Source organism: Limanda limanda, chromosome 4, assembly GCF_963576545.1.
Source record: "Limanda limanda chromosome 4, fLimLim1.1, whole genome shotgun sequence".
Taxonomy (NCBI): Eukaryota; Metazoa; Chordata; class Actinopteri; order Pleuronectiformes; family Pleuronectidae; genus Limanda; species Limanda limanda.
The window spans coordinates 7,034,891-7,052,327 of record NC_083639.1 but is presented as its reverse complement, the minus strand read 5'-3'; the positions used below and the strand labels follow the sequence as shown (position 1 = coordinate 7,052,327).

Sequence of the window (17,437 nt, the reverse complement as noted above, 5' to 3'; positions counted from 1 at the left end):
GTCAAGTATCCATCTCTATTGGCTCAGAGAGACGCTGGGGTGTTGAAGAGAGAGTTCTCCGTGGCTGAACTGGATTTAAGTGGAAACATTGAGATTCATGGTAGAAAAAAACTTTACTTACCAATCACCACATGCTGTATGATTTAACACAATCAGTTGAAGTTGCCGTAAGGAGTATTTCATGTGCTAGAAGAACACGTGAAAGATTTGAATGCTCATTGTGTGTAAAACCACATATAACTGCAAAGCTTGTTGCTTTTTATAAACTGGTCAAATACATAATGGATTGGTCACTGTGGGGCATAAGAAGGAAAATGAAAGTAAAGAAACAGTAATGTCCAATGTTCCGTTAGGGCTTTAATGTGTGCAGGTGTTTATTCATGATATTCTTTATTACAGTTCTTTCTGATCATCTACATTATCGCAATAGTTCCCACATCTCTGGCGGCTGAACCCTTAAAAAGAAACGGTTCCTATGTGTTGAGCGTCGTCCCAGATACATGAGTCCCAGTTTTCATTTTGTACAAACAACACATTATTGTAAAGAATGTTATTGTAAACGTTCTTCTTCTTTTATGTCGCCAGCCAACGTCAAGGTGCATTACCACCATTTCACTGGATCTTACCTCTTAACTTAACCTACCGTCAGATAAGCCTCTTTCAAACCGATAAAACATCCAGTGGAGAAGAAAGAACATTTGACCTCTGTGCTTTTAGACAGAGGAAGTTTGGATCAGTCATGTGATGCTGTTAAACTGTCTCAAGTCACATAAGCAGAGAGCGTCATCCAGTGGCCAGCTGGGGACTCGCATGTGACATTAAAGGTTCTACCGACAGGGGGCGGTGCCAATAAATCCCTCTCCCTTCACTCGTTTCCCTCCGGTTTGTGCTCCGTCCTTTCTCTTCCGGTTGTCGTCTGTTCGTGTGGCAGGTATTCTTCACGTCCTACTTCCCTGAGTCTTAACATCTTGATTCATCCTCGTGTGTTTTTCACGTCTGCACAGATTCAGCCGCTGGTTCTGATAAAGCACTTCACAGGCTCCGTGTTCGCGGCTGTATGGTTCATATGAGCCGCTTGATTAAAGAGTAAATGACACTTGTAGTAATGCTAACGGTTAGCTTAGGAGAGCATTAGCTTCACGTTAGCTAGCAGCCATGATGTGGGTCTACTTAACGATAAATAGTGTTTAGTCTGAAATGGCCTTTTTATGTCGTCTGTTCACTGATGCGCAATTATTTTCAGTATCATCTGTTAAACGTAGCTGCGTGTGATTTGTATTAATAGTAGCAACTTGAACCAATTCAAACAAGCTACCGGTGAATACCAGTGATGCTAACTGTGATGCTCTGTTTCTCTTCCTGTCTGCAGATTAAACTCCAGTCGAAATGGCCAAGTCGAAGAACCACACGACTCACAACCAGTGTAAGTAGAACCACAGTGAAGCTCAAACACGTGGAATTTTAACTCGCATCACAAGTTAAATGTATTTATCACATGCACAAGATGAGTACAAGTTGTATCATGTAATACAGTCGTCAGGCTACATTGCCACAACATTTAACAATTAAAAAAACCTAAAGTTTGTGCAAAATTGAAAGATTATACAAACTTAAATGCAGAGGTTCAAACTATAATGCCATGTCCATTGCAGCTCACCAGTCATATTATAGTCAGCTTTGATTTGTGCAGTTCATACTTAAGGCATTATGTTGAATGTTTGTGTCCACATGTCATGAGCTGTGCAAGTCAAAGCAGATATGTTTTTATGGGGCAGGATCCCAGGAGTCATGGCAAAAGATCAGTCAATTTCTTTTTCAGTCTTTGCATTTGCATGCATGTCATACTTTTTAAAGTATCATGTGGTGTGTAAAGGAATGGGTAGATGGATACTTTATTGATCCCGAGGGAAATTCAGGGCTATATGTTATTTTTTACCTGATGGATAACCTTGGTATCTCTAATTTCCCCTCTGCTCTCCACAGCCCGTAAAGCCCACAGGAATGGCATCAAGAAGCCCACCTCCCAGCGCTATGAGTCACTGAAGGGGGTATGTATTGTCAAGAATCAGATTTGAACATGGACAGGAGACGTGAACATGTGTTGTCGTGCTGCTCACAGATCATAGGTGTGAACGGAGAGAGTTGTGGATGTTTAACGTCAATGTTAAGACAATATAAATAGAGTTGGTAATGGTGTATTAGCAACATATCACAGTATCAGTTAGATGTGCATAGTAACGTTGAACAGATGATGGCTGACATGGGGCAGCTGTGTTTGCCTTGTCTTCAGGCCAAGTCGTTTATGTAGACACGGATATGAAGTCGTAATTATAATAACTTCAGTGTGATAACTGTGGTATCTGAAATCTGGTTCCTGAGCTTCTTTTGAAGCCATGACCCACTTGTAATTCTTCATGATGCTCCATGTTGGGGCTCTGTTGGAGCGTTCGGATGGATAGAACCAGCTTGGTAGCGTGCACCAGCTTTTAAAGCCTTAGGGACTGTAAAGTCAGTTTCAAATTTAGTCAGGCATCATGTGTCCCCACATTTGTAAATAGACTTTTTTATTTATGCCTTACCTGAAGATTGATGCAATTGAGATTTCCCTTTAGTTTTCAACAGTGTTTAGGAAGTAATCTAATAATTGTTCATATTAAGGGATGTAAGCACTGCAATGTTGAAGTCAAAGCTATTTATATTGTATCTTAAATAAGTAAATGGAAATTACGTTAACATTTTCAGACTCCGTTTTAAGAGTTGTATGATTTTGGATTTTTTTAGAGTTTGGGAAATTACTCTAAGCATCGCAATGCGCTCTTGAGCAGCTCTGCATGGGAAACGGAACATGATCGATTAATGTTTTCTGCTCCGTTCATTGTTTAAGCGATGTCCCGCTGCTGCGGAATTATAACCACTGCTGCTTCAGGACAGACCCCAACAATAAACACAGACACGAAATTAGAAGTTATTAGGACCTGAACAGTACTGACGTTTACTTTGTGTACTTAGAGTTTAAGAGGCACGTATTAAAACACGTGCCTACGCAATTCATCCGCTACAAACGACACAAGACATGCACAGCCAGGACATCAGGGTTAAAGTGGCCGCAGTGATACGGATTCATGATCCAACATCGATTACTAACTAGATACATGTGGTCATCAGTTTTTGAGAACGACAGAGATGGGCAGATGCACACTCAGACACAATGCAAATTAAAATGTATTTGTTGCAGGCGAAGCGACGCCCGGTTCTCCAGGAACATAAATATTAATTCAACAGGCTCTTATAAAGATCAGCTTTAAGTTTGAGTGATTAGAAAAGAGCAAAGTCTCTTGTTGACCAGCAGAGTAATTCACCTCAATGCTGCCAGCTTTGGGAAAGGATTCTACTCTTATCTTGTCAGTGTTGATGACACTTTTTAACTTTAGACAAACTTCAGTGGGGGGAAAGGACATTTTGGTTCTATTATACTGGTATAAGTGTTTGTGTGTGTGTTTGGATCAGCTATTTCCTGTTTTTTCCCTATGATTTTTGATTAGTTTCCATTGTCATTTCACCCAATTCTCATTTGTAAAGGTCAAGTAACAATCACACGCTTTAAAAAAAAAAAAAAATGAAACCAGAACCTTGTACAACAACTCTAATGTAAATGTTTGATTGGCCTTTTTCATTTCCTTGACTTTACATGTCTTGCTTTATTGCATCGAAAGTTTATGTTTGTTGCAGGATAAGTTACAGTGCAGCTTGTTGGTGCTGTGCTGTCGTTCCCCCTGCACACAATAACCTGTTTCCAGCTATCCCTGTCTGTCTAAATCACCCCGACAACCAGGGACGCATGGTTTCAGACATTCAATGAGTTTATTTAGCAATAAAAAGAAGCCTTGCGATTAGACAGCTTTCAGATGTGTGACCCTCATGCTAACTCATTTATATTTTCTTATTTGTTGCAGGTGGACCCTAAGTTCCTAAAGAACATGCGCTTTGCCAAGAAACACAACAAGAAGGGCATGAAGGCAGTGAGGAAAGCAGCAGCAGCCGCACCAGCTGTGGCGAAATAGGCCAAAATGTTTCCACCATCCAAATAAAGCTTTGCTTTGTTAAAAAAAACACCTGATGTTCTTTTGTTTCTGTTGTGTCTCCTGCCTCTCTGATCACATTGAATAACACTTAACTATCATTTCATGTGAACTTAGCTTGGTTGTTTCTGCATTAGAAACCAAACACTGAGGGACTGAAGACTGAGTCTAAGAGGACATTTGAAATATATGAATAAAAAATGAAGGTGATTGAAATGTGGTGATTCACCCAGCTGGTTTCTTTCAGTCACTTCAGTCTAAATAAAAAATAACCCAGACTCATTCTTGAATATCACCGCATCCAACAAGCAATGCTGTTTTACCTGAGGGAAGCAGATGAACGTCATTTGAAATTCTTTCATAGACGTGCATTTTTACCACAGGGAATGTAGAGTTGTTGAGAGACCTACTTACTGTGCAGTTGACAAGAGCGGGGGAAATTGCGAACGCGAGAGCTTTTTTAAAATCCACTAATTTGCAATTTTTGCTGTACCAAACTACTGCTTAAAATATACACACTCCGCCACTGAACCTCCAATCTGTCTACATTCGTCCTTTGGGTTTCAATTCCGCCTTTTTTTAACTAAGCTCTTTGGTCCCTGAGCAGGCCTTCTCTTCAGCCTTGTCAACCGCCTGAAGGGACTGCAAAACTGGCAAACAACCTAAAGAAATTCTATCTCTGAGAAGGAATTAGATGCAAGTTAAAAGTACAAGTGTATCAAACAAAAAATGTGGAATATGGCCAAAATGGCCACTAAATGCAAAATAGCAGGCTTCCTGTTGTGTTTTTCCAATTGCACCGAGAGACTTTTTTGTTTGTCTGGTCATGATACACCTGTGTATTGATTTTTGTGAAGATTGGTCAATGGGAACACATTCCGGGGGTCTCGGGGGGCACCATTGAGCCATTTTGCGACGCCCATTCAAAATTCCTTCAGAATACGTAAATTTTCACCACTTTCTAACTTTCTGCAAATTTTGGTAAGAAGTTGAGCATGTTAAAGCCCTCAAATAGCCAATTCATTTGCCTGAATAATAATAATAATAATCCTTACAATTTCAATAGGGTCTCACCAGACACCTTTGATGTCTGTGCTCGGGCCCTAATTAAACATCCATTACCCCAGACAGCTACAATGCAGCCACAATACTGAGTAATGCAATCTGACATACCAACCCTGTTTACCTTTATAAACCTCACATTGTGGTAAGAGTTGCAGAATATGTAAAACACTTTGTTCATAGCACAATCACTTCATCACAATTAAGCCTTAGGCTAAAACAATTCAATTTAATAACAATTTAATAAAAAACACTTATTAAAAAACATTTCATGCATTAAGAGGAAAAGGAAACCAATAGCCTGAGACTACAGGTGCACCACATAAAGGATCATTGAGCACTAATAAGAATATAATTTAAAAATACATAGATACTACATACTGTAAAACGTGAAAGAAAAAAATCAAACCAAATAAAAAATGAAATAACAGACATGTATAGACAGATTATTACACATTTATTGCAGTTGAGTGTAGTTATATATGTATTTATACCCAGAATGGCTTCTCAAGTTTTGGGAACAAGAAGACAGCAAAACGATTAAATCATTGTGAATTGGTTGTGACTATACAGATGCCCATGACATTAATGAAGGAGTCATTTTATAACTCCTGCTCTATTTTCAATGTCACATAGTTTTCAAGTGTATTTTTTTTTTATAGGAAGCTCTTTCTACCCGTTTTTATATCTTAGTTTAACTATCGCACTTCTGAGATGACCCGTTAATTCTTGTCCAACACCTCTCATGTTCTACTGCTGACCCTGTGTTCACTTGCATATGACATAAAAAACTTGAAACTTAAATGTGACCAGTCCCACCCCCTGCAGGACAGAAGGGTCTGAAGGAGAGGTATCACAGGTCGTTGCTTCCTGCAGCATCAAAACTACAAACAGCTCTGATCCCAGTAAAACTACATGCACCACCATTATGTACTGCACTTTAACACTTTATAACTCTTTACTCTGCAATACATTCACTGTGCTATCATCTTCTGTCTGTGCAATATCAACTTTTCATGTGAAATCCATTCAATGTACATATTCTCACACTGCACATACATTAACTGTCTTTACACTGTATATTAGTTTAATGACATTCATATTTTTCTATATTTCTATATTTGTTTTATATTCCTATTGTTTTTTGCACAAAATAAAAAGATCATTCCAAATGTTCATTGTGTGAGGAGTTGTGTATAGATCATGCACAGTATGTTTAAATGGAGAAAGGTTACAGGAGAACAGGAAACTGACTCATAATAAAACGTCGGTTTGCCGAATTTGCTGTTTATTTTTAGTGTATTTTATTTTGAAGGAGTACATCATTGAGCCTCTAGGCGTCACTTCCGTTTCAGCCCTGCCTCCAGCTTGCATCATTTCTCGTCGGTGGCAGACAACATGTGAGTCTGTCCATTCACTGGGAATTCTCCCGATACCGCATGGCTGTTTTTAAATAACAGCAACGCTTCACTTCTCCTCTGTTTTCTTTTGTATACCATATATTTTAAATATGTATATGTGCCGCCTTTAACTAACTTTTGCTCGTTTAGCAACAAGCTAACTAACTGAACCGTTGACCGGCTAGCTTAGCCTGCTAGCTAACAACAAGGAGGCGTCATCCGTGTGAACCAACCTCTGCGGAAAGATGTCACTTTACTGGAGTTAAACAATCAGTTTGGGCAAAGTTTCAACATTTGAGGATTCTACGTGGAGATGATATATCAGACAGGATTGACTTTAGTGTATAAAATGCTAATGGTGACTCTTCTTTGTGCTGTCAAACTACTGAGCACTGACAAGTTGTCAGGCTGGTTTGAATGAGATTAAAATAGAATCAGTGGAAGCACTTATCAACAAAGACAAACACCTGCTGCTTGTGTAACATAAAGTAGGTTTAATGTACCTAACGTGACTTACACGTCATACATGTTCTCCAAGGTATTTAAATATGCAATGCAAGTGAATACCTGTTTCTCTGTCACATTGGCCATAAATTACATGAGTGAAAACTTAGGATATTGTGACCTGGAGTTTCTTCTTAATACATTTTAATACATTATAAGAGTTGTCATTATATGAGTATGATTTAAATATGCTAATAAATTGCAGATCAGTATCAGCTGTTGGTTGTATCAACTTTTTAAATATGATTTATTAATTCAAGGATTTGCTGATATTAACTGCTGCCAGTGGTGATTAGCTGTCATGGAAATGTATCATGAGATTTGAAATAATGATTTTCTCAGACCGGAGTTGTCTTAGAGGTTTAATTATTATCTCTGCAGAGGTTTACACAGTCAGCACAAACAAGAAGGTTAAAAAAGAAGGTTTTTATACAATGTGATAAATGGGAAACAGAACAGAAAGCAGACAGGACCATCTGCTGTCCAGCATCACTGTTAGAAAAAGAGGAATCAAATCTTGCTCACAGTTGCCAAATAAAGGTCAACAGGAGGTGGAAAACATCGATGTTGTATCAGCTAAGTGCACAGAAAACAGTCAAAACTGTAATAAGACATTGATCAGTGGAATTTTCCATTACAACGTCACGATTATCACGATTATTATTATCACAGTTAGCAATAATATTACAGGATTGTTAAAATGTCTTGAAAATGTTCAGTAATTTGACAAAGGATCATATTCATTATTAATAGAAATAACAATATAGCCAACACCATATCAAATGACTGATATTTATATTAAGGGAAGAATGCTTTTGTTTCCTAAGAAGCCTTTTTTTCCCAATGAAAACCTCCTGTACTGGAGGTTTAAATAAACACAACCTTAAACACTGTTCCACCGTGAATCTTTGTGACAGTGTTTTCAGGTAATTTTTGCGAAAGGATTGTACGAATCACTGTTGAGTCAAACCCACTTATATTTTACATTAGGTTATGTCTCCTTTACAGTCAAATGAAAATATTTGACTCTTAATCCACTGCCTTTAACTAAGTGTTCATTACATACTTTTCTGTTGCATTGAGTGGCAGTGAATGTGAGGTCAAAGTGCGATGTCAACATTAATGATGGCTCTGTTCAGTTCAAGTGTCCCAGTTAGCCATGACAGTGCAGCAGTGAGCCAGCATGTAAATACCATGACCCTGAAACTAAAGCACCTAAATGGAATTCAGCCATCATTCATTTTATAATTGATATTTATCCTACTGTGACATATCAAAATGTCTGCTGTAAAATTGTCTATTAGGTCAAATACAAGTATTTTATGGGCTATGAACTTTAGTGAAGATTCATCAAAAGGCTTCATGAGACATGTACAGTTTATACATGATTACATATACTGCTTCACAAGCCTGTTAAGTTGTTCCTGTTCTCTTTGTTCAGACCGACACCATGGTGGAGCCAGTCCCTTTGTCCATCAGCTTCCCTACAGAGGAGGAGAAGATCCTGAAGTTTTGGCAAGACAAAGACTGCTTCCAGGAATGCCTCAAGCAGTCCAAGAACAGGCCCAAGTAAATCCAACTGTTTTGATTTGTAATTATGAGTTTACGAAGCAAAACATATTCCCATTAGTAGCTCTTAACATAATTTACTGTGAATACTGTATAAGTGGTTTAGAATAGCAGCATAGTCATCTCCTTGAATCCTGTTCATAGTGAATGCAATTACAGCTGTTGCACTTCCATGATGAGAAGTTTCATTTTCCTGTGTAACCAGTTTTTCTTAGACTCCATTGTATCATTTCTGAATGTGAATCATAGTGAATGTACTTGTCTAGTAGAATACACATAGCCAGAAATCATTGTTTATTGTGGAAAGTGAAAATGAAATAATGTCCCATTTACATTGAAACTATCAGATTTATTTATGAATACCTTTTTAAAAAGAAAAGTGTTTCAGGCCAAAATGTCCCAAAACTCCGTACTTTTTTAATCACTGAGAGAATGCTGTTGAGGTAGATGTCCTGAATTCGTTAAAATACTATTTTGCTGCCCCAGGTTCACCTTCTATGACGGCCCTCCCTTTGCCACGGGTCTCCCTCACTATGGTCACATCCTAGCCGGCACCATCAAGGACATTGTTACTCGCTTTGCCCACCAGAGCGGCTTCCATGTTGACCGGCGCTTTGGCTGGGATTGCCATGGCCTGCCTGTGGTAAGAGTTGGTCTTTCCTGAATATCAGTTCATTTTACTGAAAGTTGTGTGAAGATGTGCAGATCTGTTTATTTAAATGTCCAATGTCCTGTGTGTTTTTGTAGGAGTATGAGATTGATAAGACTTTGGGGATCAAAGGGCCTGAAGATGTGGCCAAGATGGGCATCGCCGAGTACAACAACCAGTGCAGGAGCATTGTCATGAGATACTCCAACGAGTGGGAGGTGAGCATGCACAGGGAACTCACAGTTGTAACCACACTTGTGAGACCAGTTTCATTGCATGTCTCAAACATAATGAGGATAAAAATAAGTGCCTCTCATCTCTGCAACATACAGTCCCCTCGAAAACTAATAAAATAGAAAGCTAAAACTCTGAACTCTTGTCTCTTATTTGACTTGTTTTGATCTTATTATTTTGTTTAGTAACATATAGCACTTTGTAGTTTGGCTTTCTTGAAGAAATCTTACTTTCTTGATTCTTGTTGTTCTGGGTTTTTACCCTCATGGTTGAATACATTTATATATAAGTCGCTTTGGATAAAAGCATCAGCTAAATGAAATGTTTGTTTTTCATCTCAGAATTCAGTGAGGCGAATGGGCAGGTGGATTGACTTCAAAAATGACTACAAGACTCTCTACCCGTGGTTCATGGAGTCTGTCTGGTAAGCCTACCAAGCCATTATATTATTTTTATAAGGTACATCATTTATTTTCAATTTTATTATGTGTAGTTAAATAGTTTAAGTTTAAGAGGCTATGGATTTAAGCTATTATTAAAGTTGAGAATTTATCAATGACTTTGGTTGCTGTCAAATAGTTTTTGGTTTACAAAAAAAATTAACAGGAAGTATCGAAGTGTCAGCCATGATAAAATCAGTTTGAATTCTCCAAATGCTTAAGAAAGGAGCTTCAATACCTTCTTTCCTATTTCCTTCAGCAAAGGATACACTGCTGTGTCCTTTGGGAAAGAAGAGGAGTTAATGCCGTCCCATCATTAAAGCAGCATTTAAATCGGCACATCTTTGTATTTTACCAGGAGCTTTTGTCAGTTCTTCAGCGCTATTGTTTATTAACAGTCCAAAGGAATTTTGTCTTGCAGTCAGCGAACACTGTCAGTGCCTTCTTTTAATTGTTTTTCTTGTCACTCATTCAGGTGGGTGTTTAAGCAGTTGTTTGACAAGGGTCTGGTGTACCGAGGTGTCAAAGTCATGCCTTTCTCCACTGCCTGCAACACCCCTCTCTCCAACTTCGAGGCCAACCAGAACTACAAGGTTGGCAGAAATTATAACCCCTGACAGCTGCAAAATAGCTGCTTTTCTATTGTAGCACAGCAGAATCCATTGTCATTTTCCTCCTGAGGAAGATCAGAGAGAGCAGAGAACCTGCTTGTAAAAATGAACCATTATGTAAATCATTCTTGAGAGAAAAATAATAGAATTAGTTTTTTTTAATCTGCAGGATGTTCAGGATCCATCTGTGATCATCAGCTTCCCGCTGGTTGAGTCTCCAGAAGTCTCTTTGATCGCCTGGACAACCACACCCTGGACACTGCCGAGCAACCTGGCGCTCTGTGTCAACGCGGAGTTCATATATGTTAAAGTCAAAGGTGAGAGACAGAACTTTTTTAAGTGTTGTCTTGTTTTCATTCAACACACTAAGTGTATGCACTATACTACATATAGTATCCTTATGATAATATATTGAATATATATATATAATATTATCTAGCAACTGGCTCCAACCCTGCTGCATAGCTGTAAGGATGACAGGTATAAAATGTCGATGGATGGCTGGATAATAATTTAATATTTTCTAGTGCATTCTCAGTTGGTATATGAGACATCAACATACTTGTATACTAACATGAGCTGACATACACTGATGCGTGTCCATCAAACTTTGAAATTACGATTTCTGCTAATACTACTGCTAATAATACTTTGAATTAAATGTTGGAAAAAGGCTTTTGCTCTCTCTTATATGTTGTTTTCTGATGTTTCCTGGAGCTGTTTCCCGGTCATCCTCAATTATCTGTTATTTTTTTCAGATAATAGTTCATGGATTTCCTTTGTACATTGTTGTTCATGTCTGCTCTATAGTCAAGTCATCGTTTGGGAAAAGAGAAAAAATAACTTGCTCACCCCAGCTGATAAACATGTTTGTGGTGAATTTTACTTGAATTACCAGGATTGGTTGTTTTGTAGAACAGAGTTGTTTAAATGCTGTAGCCTGAGGACAAAGTTTCCTGACTAGAAATCTTGTTTCCCTGCGGGCTCAGTGTTGTGGACCTCAGTATCAGCTGATGGGTGTTTTTATTCAGAGAGAACAAACAAGAACAAATTAGCAGAGGAGGAGTGCTGCCTTGGCAAATTGTGCCCGGAGGAAAGGATTTCTCTCCCATCTGTTGGTGGACTTTCAAGCTTTTGGCTTTGTGGGCTGATGAAATGCATCTTGTGTTTGTTTTTGTTGCATGAAAAGCAACTCTCTGTGAGTGAAACATTGTTTTCAATCTGTAACCATGCAGACTCTCAACATACCTCATCACTAACCTGATGCTAACGGTTTAAATAATGTTAGCACAGTACAGAGTATGACATCAATTTAATTCAATTTTTTGTAATTATTACTCTTATCTGTCAACAATATTTTTAGAAACTGTAGAAAACAGACTGTAAACATTTGAAATGAACCAGCCAATGAAATCTGTTCCATTAGTTTTATTCTTCAAACCTATTTTTCTTACTGTGACACTTTAACTATAACCTGAACTGATAATGTGGGGCTCGTCATGTGCGTTTGTGTGTATTTCAGTCCTGGGAAATTTGGACGAAGCCCAAATCGGGTCACTTAAGAAGCGTTTTCCAATTTTATATATAAAAGAAACACTCTAGAGAGATGGCTACTGCTTTTCCTGTCGCCCTCCTGTTGTAGTTTTTGGTTCCTTATGAGAAAAACTGGTGGGTTGACCTAGATTCATACAAGTTTGTCCTAGCCTCTTTGATCCTGAAGGGGGCACTGTTGAAGCACAGTTGTTCATTCTCAGAGCAGCCTGCGCTCTGTGCTGCATGGGAGACCGCCTTAGAATACCAATGAATTTTTTTCCGTATCATCTCAGTCTCTTTTTATCTCCCGTCCCCTCTCGCTCCATCTTCATCCTAATTTCTCGCTCATTTTCTTATCGCTCTTTTTGCATCCACATTCACCTGTTTTTGTCCTTCACTGCTCTTCTTTTCCCTCTCTCTCTCTATCTGTGTCTTTTGTGTCTTTTCCTCGCTCGCTGCCTTTGTCGCTGTTTGAGTTTGGGGCTGTCAGCAGCGGCGGCTCTGAGCTGTGCAGTCATTTGTTACACCATGAAGGGGAAGAAACATCTTTTATTGAAGCTGCCTCCCTCGCTCTCTTTTTGTGTCTCACTGGCTCAGGCCATTTGTCTTTTTTCTTGCCCTCTTCACAAATGTCGTTCCTGCTCTTCTCAACCTCTCTTCTGTTATTTGTCCTAAAATCCCCATTCCTTAATTTCTCCTGGAAGGCTGAGTTTGACAGTTATTATCTCATATGAGGTGGCATCTTTTTAACAGCGCTGCATTTATTTAGCTCAGCTTCGGTTGAGTGCTTGTAGCTGCATGATAGGCTGCTACTACCTGACCTTGACTGGTTGTCTTATTGCATTCAGGTCGAGCAGAGTTGCATGTCGGGTACCGTGTGGGTTTAAACTGCGTCTGATGAGCTGCTGTTTATCATACATGAAATTCAGCTCAATAAACATAAATCACTCTGCAGGGGCTGTTTAGGTAACCGACTTTAAAAAATTACCAAGGTGCACAAATCTATTCACATCATATCGATCATCAGTTTCTCTTCTCCCACTTCATTATGCACGGTGTGTGAGGTGTGGAAGCTGCACCAAAAGGAAAAAGGAGGAAAATAAAAAATGCTCCTGAGAGTTTTGTGTTAATCTCTTGACCTTCTTCAATATTTATTTGCCAGTTTTCATAAACCATATGATGGTTTATTAAATATTATATCTATATCTATTGGAGATGAATGCCGCAGGCAGTAAAATACAGAAGGATTATTTTAGCTGAAACGTTCCATCTCTGACATTTAGTAAAAAAATGTTATATATTTTCACCATTGCTATTCCCTGATTCTCTTTGGCCTCACATCTTGGTCTATATCTTTATTCATCTTCTGTTTTTTTGTTTGTCTTCAGCCTACTAAGTAAATCACAGAAAAACCAGAATGTTGTTAAATTAGTAAATGAAAATATTTTAAACAGGGCAAATCAAAGGTTATTTTGGCAAATGGGGTTCGTGAACAGCAGTACAGTATTTCATATAAGGAGACTTGGGCTTATAATAACTCCAGATAGATGCTAAATGATATTTTTATATAAGCTGACACCGATGACATTTCAATTTAAGTTCTGTTGGATCTTTGCTCAGTGTTTGATACAGTCGATCATCAGATCCTTACTGACAGATGAAGGAGAGTGTTGGTCTCTCGGTCTATGTTGGTTCAGATATTGTATATCTAACAGAAAATATTCAGTGCTGATCAGTGCTTATTTTTTGTTGCATGTTACTAGACCTCGACTAGAAATGAAGGGAGACATTTCTTGTCTCTGCACATAAACATAGGAATACTTGACATTTCAGTAAGAAATCATCCAACCCAATTAGCATTTTTAGACTTTTCAAGACTTATTTGTATTTTAATTCATGCTTTTGTCATATGTGTTCAAGGGTTTGTACTGTTTGTTGGCCTTTTTTTCTGTCTCTTTTTAACATTTGTTTTGAAAGGTGCTTACAAATATAGCTGATTTACTTTTTTAGATTTACTTCATATATAGGCTTTGCAAAATTCTTCAATACCTTTTTGTTTCTTTTCATGTCACAGATAACAGCACAGACAAGATCTACATCATGATGGAGGCCAGGCTCGGAGCTCTGTTTAAGTCAGAGAGCGAGTACACGCTGCTGGACAAGTGAGTAAACACAATCCTATAGATACCTTACAAAACAGAGCGTGGAAATCACCAATACATTAACTCTAAATACTTCCACTTTAAAGCAAAAATACCACCAGACTTTGCAGAGAAGCTGTCTAGACCAGAATTTGTGACATAAAAAAAATACAGTAACCACACAGATGGATCATTTATTCCTGTTTCGTCTCCTTATGTGGGATAAACAAAGTACTGCAGTTACTGTTAACTGAACCTAAATCAACTTTGTCAGTGTGTAATAAGTGCAAAGCTTGTTCATATCCAGTTGTATGGCAGTACAGGATCTGTCAAACCTGTTTTATATCCGTGTTGGTTGGTGTCAGTTTGCAAGTTTGTCAGTGTGTGGAAGGTGGGAAAATGTATGAATATTGAAACCACAATTTAAAATGTGTTTTGTGTGTTTTTCAGATTTCCTGGCAAGACGCTTAAAGGGAAAAAATACATCCCTCTCTTCCAGTACTTTGCCAAGGTTTGTCGTGTCTGTGTTTTATGTTTGTCGCATAAACCTGTCCCCATTTGTCAAATGAAGCCAGACCAATGTCCTACATTATTTATCTGTCTGTTCACACATTGACATCTCTGTTCACGTCTCCTAAGCCTGTCTCTTAATCTCTCTCTCTTACAATCTGCTGCTGTTCCTTTTTGGCGTCTTCACCCACCCTCCCCCTTTTCATCTGATTCTCCTCATCCTTGTGTCACTTCAGTGCGGGGAGATGGGAGCGTTCCAGGTCGTGACCGATAACTACGTCAAGGAGGAGGACGGTACAGGAGTGGTCCACCAGGCACCTTACTTTGGAGCTGTGAGTTTTTTTCTTACGTTGCAAGTACAGAACATGTTTTGTTACTTAATGTTACATATTGTTTATTACTACTGTACTGCAGTAACTTTTAGACAAATTATTAATCGGTTTTTGGTCCATAAAAATAAAGAAAGTCATACAAATGTCCATCACAGTTCTCAAGGTAAACCAAAGAAAACTGAAGATAATCAAGTTACATTCATAAGAAACTGAAAATACAGCAAATTCTCACATCTGAGAGCATGAACCAGATCATTTCGTGCAATTTCTTTGTTCTGTAAATCACAAGATTTAAATCATAAAATTTCAGTTATTCCAGTTAAAAGGGCAACAGCCCTATAATCAGGATTTCTAAACAAAACCAAGATCCAAAAACATTAAACACGATTTGTTCAGGATCGTAACAGTGAAGACAGTTTTATTAATCATTAAATATTGTGTTGATTCAGAACTGAAGTTGAAAGTTGAGACACATTTCTATCTAGACTAATCAGGGTCTTGTGAACTACAACCCTGTTTGGCAATAAGAGATTTGTTAGCACATTTAAATATACATATATATAAATAAATATAGTCTTTGTGTACTCACTTCAGATTTATTTTACTTTAGATTATGCTTATGATTATGATTGTGTATTTTATGAAATACTTGTATTGAACTTTACCACATTGGTGTATATTGTTGAGTCCAGAGGCCAGTGCAATAATTGCTATCAGAGGTATCGGGTCATTGCTGATAGGTTAGATGCCCTTGTCAAAGGCAGATGGATGCCCCCTGTGGCTGTAGCCAGCTGTGGACACTTGGCCTGTCTATGTCTTCGTTTTCTTTCTATGTCACAGCAGCCAGGTCCCTATAAGTAAACCCTCCACATCAACATCTCTATCTATCTTGTTTGATTTTTATTTAACTACACTTTCTGTTATTTAGTGATCACACAAATGCATTTGCATGTGCTCTAAAGAAGGCGAGAAGAAATGCACTATTGAACTACAGATTGTTATGAATAGACATGAAACGACCCCGTGAGAGATCATCTTAGATCTTTGACAGGGTGTTTGAATACAAAATACATTTGGAGCTGGACAGTACCAGGATCTTTCATGCAGAGCTGCCACATACCAGTGGTAGTTGTTTCAACACTGCAAAAAGTTTCCAGCTCAACAAGGAGCTCAGTGTGTTAAAATATCTATGATGTTTAATATTTTCTTATCCTCCTAATATAATATCATCATTTGGAGAATGTTATTTAAATAAATGGAATTAGCTTGAAATGTACCAGTAAGGTAATGTAATTTAAAAAAAGCTCAATTAGATAATACACTCTTAAGAATGCCATTCATCCACTGTACATAACTTTTTGCAATTGAGTTTGTAGTTAATTATCTAAAGAAATCCTTTCACGTTCATCAAACTGTATCTTAATGATGTGTTATTGTCTCTGTAGGATGATTACCGGGTGTGCACTGAATACAAGATCATCCAGAGGGACCAGGCTCCTATCTGCCCTGTGGATGCCTCGGGCTGCTTCACGTCAGAGGTCACTGACTTTGCGGGACAGTATGTCAAAGTGAGTGACACACAAGACATGCATGTAGATTAGGGAGTAAGACATTTCAGGCATTTTGCTCCTGCTAGGAACCACTGGCACGATATACAGGATGAATTCCTAAGCAGTATTGGTAGCTGGTGTAATTCAGCATTTAATTTTCCGCATTCTAGGTACTCGCTCTCCGATTCCTCCCCATTTCCACTGTTTATATCTGGATTTTGTATCTTTTTAAAATGAGTCTTTCATTCTGCATGGAAATGTGCCCTTTCTTTCTGCTTTTTAGAATTATGTTATGGAATAACTCAAATGACAAACTTATATATATATATAAATATATAAATATTTGTTATTTTTGTCCAAATGTAATCTAATATAATTCCTTAGCTGCTTGACCTGGTGATACTGAGAGAGTTCAGGGAATCCACTTCAGAGCTGTTTCACAACACTGCAGAAAAACTTGCTTCCAAAGCATATTGTCACTGTTTACTGGTGCACCGGGTGCCTGTCACACCCAAATGTATTACCCTTCTAAGTGGATAGTGACTGAAATATAGCAGCCATACATGATCTGATCACTATTTCACATCCTGGTACAAAGGCCAGGGAGTGGACTCAACCCGCCTGCCCCGCTAACAGTACAGCGTTAGCTAATAAAGAGTATGCTGCCACAGTTCATCTAAAGTCTGTCATTATCCACTTTTGAAGTATGTTAATACCAAGCGTGAATTTCAAGGCTGTCTGAGACATTCCTAATTGCCGCATAAAACTCAGAGTTGATCTGAGGGAGCATCAGTCGCGTCGTGGGCTACACAAAGAGAAGCAG

General features: G+C 38.3%; 2 protein-coding genes and 1 non-coding gene across 3 annotated transcripts in view; all 3 read left to right on the top strand.

The window, feature by feature from the left end:
• Nucleotides 1–877: 877 nt before the first annotated feature.
• rpl29 (ribosomal protein L29) lies at nt 878–4,112 on the top strand. Its single transcript, XM_061069606.1, has 4 exons — nt 878–931; nt 1,370–1,423; nt 1,984–2,048; nt 3,954–4,112. Exons 2-4 carry the CDS (start codon nt 1,387–1,389, stop codon nt 4,059–4,061), a joined length of 210 nt encoding a protein of 69 aa, XP_060925589.1. The 5' UTR covers nt 878–931; nt 1,370–1,386; the 3' UTR covers nt 4,062–4,112.
• LOC133000742 (small nucleolar RNA SNORA63) lies at nt 3,724–3,852 on the top strand. The gene has a single exon (XR_009678225.1). It is a non-coding gene; the product is annotated as a small nucleolar RNA SNORA63 (small nucleolar RNA).
• A 2,389-nt stretch (nt 4,113–6,501) lies between the features above and the next one.
• The window catches only part of iars1 (isoleucyl-tRNA synthetase 1), a 45,111-nt gene continuing 34,175 nt past the window's right edge, over nt 6,502–17,437 (top strand). Inside the window, exons 1-11 of the mRNA XM_061069950.1 lie at nt 6,502–6,541; nt 8,487–8,614; nt 9,101–9,257; nt 9,362–9,481; nt 9,839–9,921; nt 10,413–10,530; nt 10,718–10,865; nt 14,156–14,243; nt 14,673–14,733; nt 14,969–15,064; nt 16,510–16,632. Of these exons, the coding sequence (XP_060925933.1) occupies nt 8,496–8,614; nt 9,101–9,257; nt 9,362–9,481; nt 9,839–9,921; nt 10,413–10,530; nt 10,718–10,865; nt 14,156–14,243; nt 14,673–14,733; nt 14,969–15,064; nt 16,510–16,632 (1,113 nt within the window). The 5' untranslated portion in view covers nt 6,502–6,541; nt 8,487–8,495. The remainder of the gene's footprint in view (nt 6,542–8,486; nt 8,615–9,100; nt 9,258–9,361; nt 9,482–9,838; nt 9,922–10,412; nt 10,531–10,717; nt 10,866–14,155; nt 14,244–14,672; nt 14,734–14,968; nt 15,065–16,509; nt 16,633–17,437) is intronic.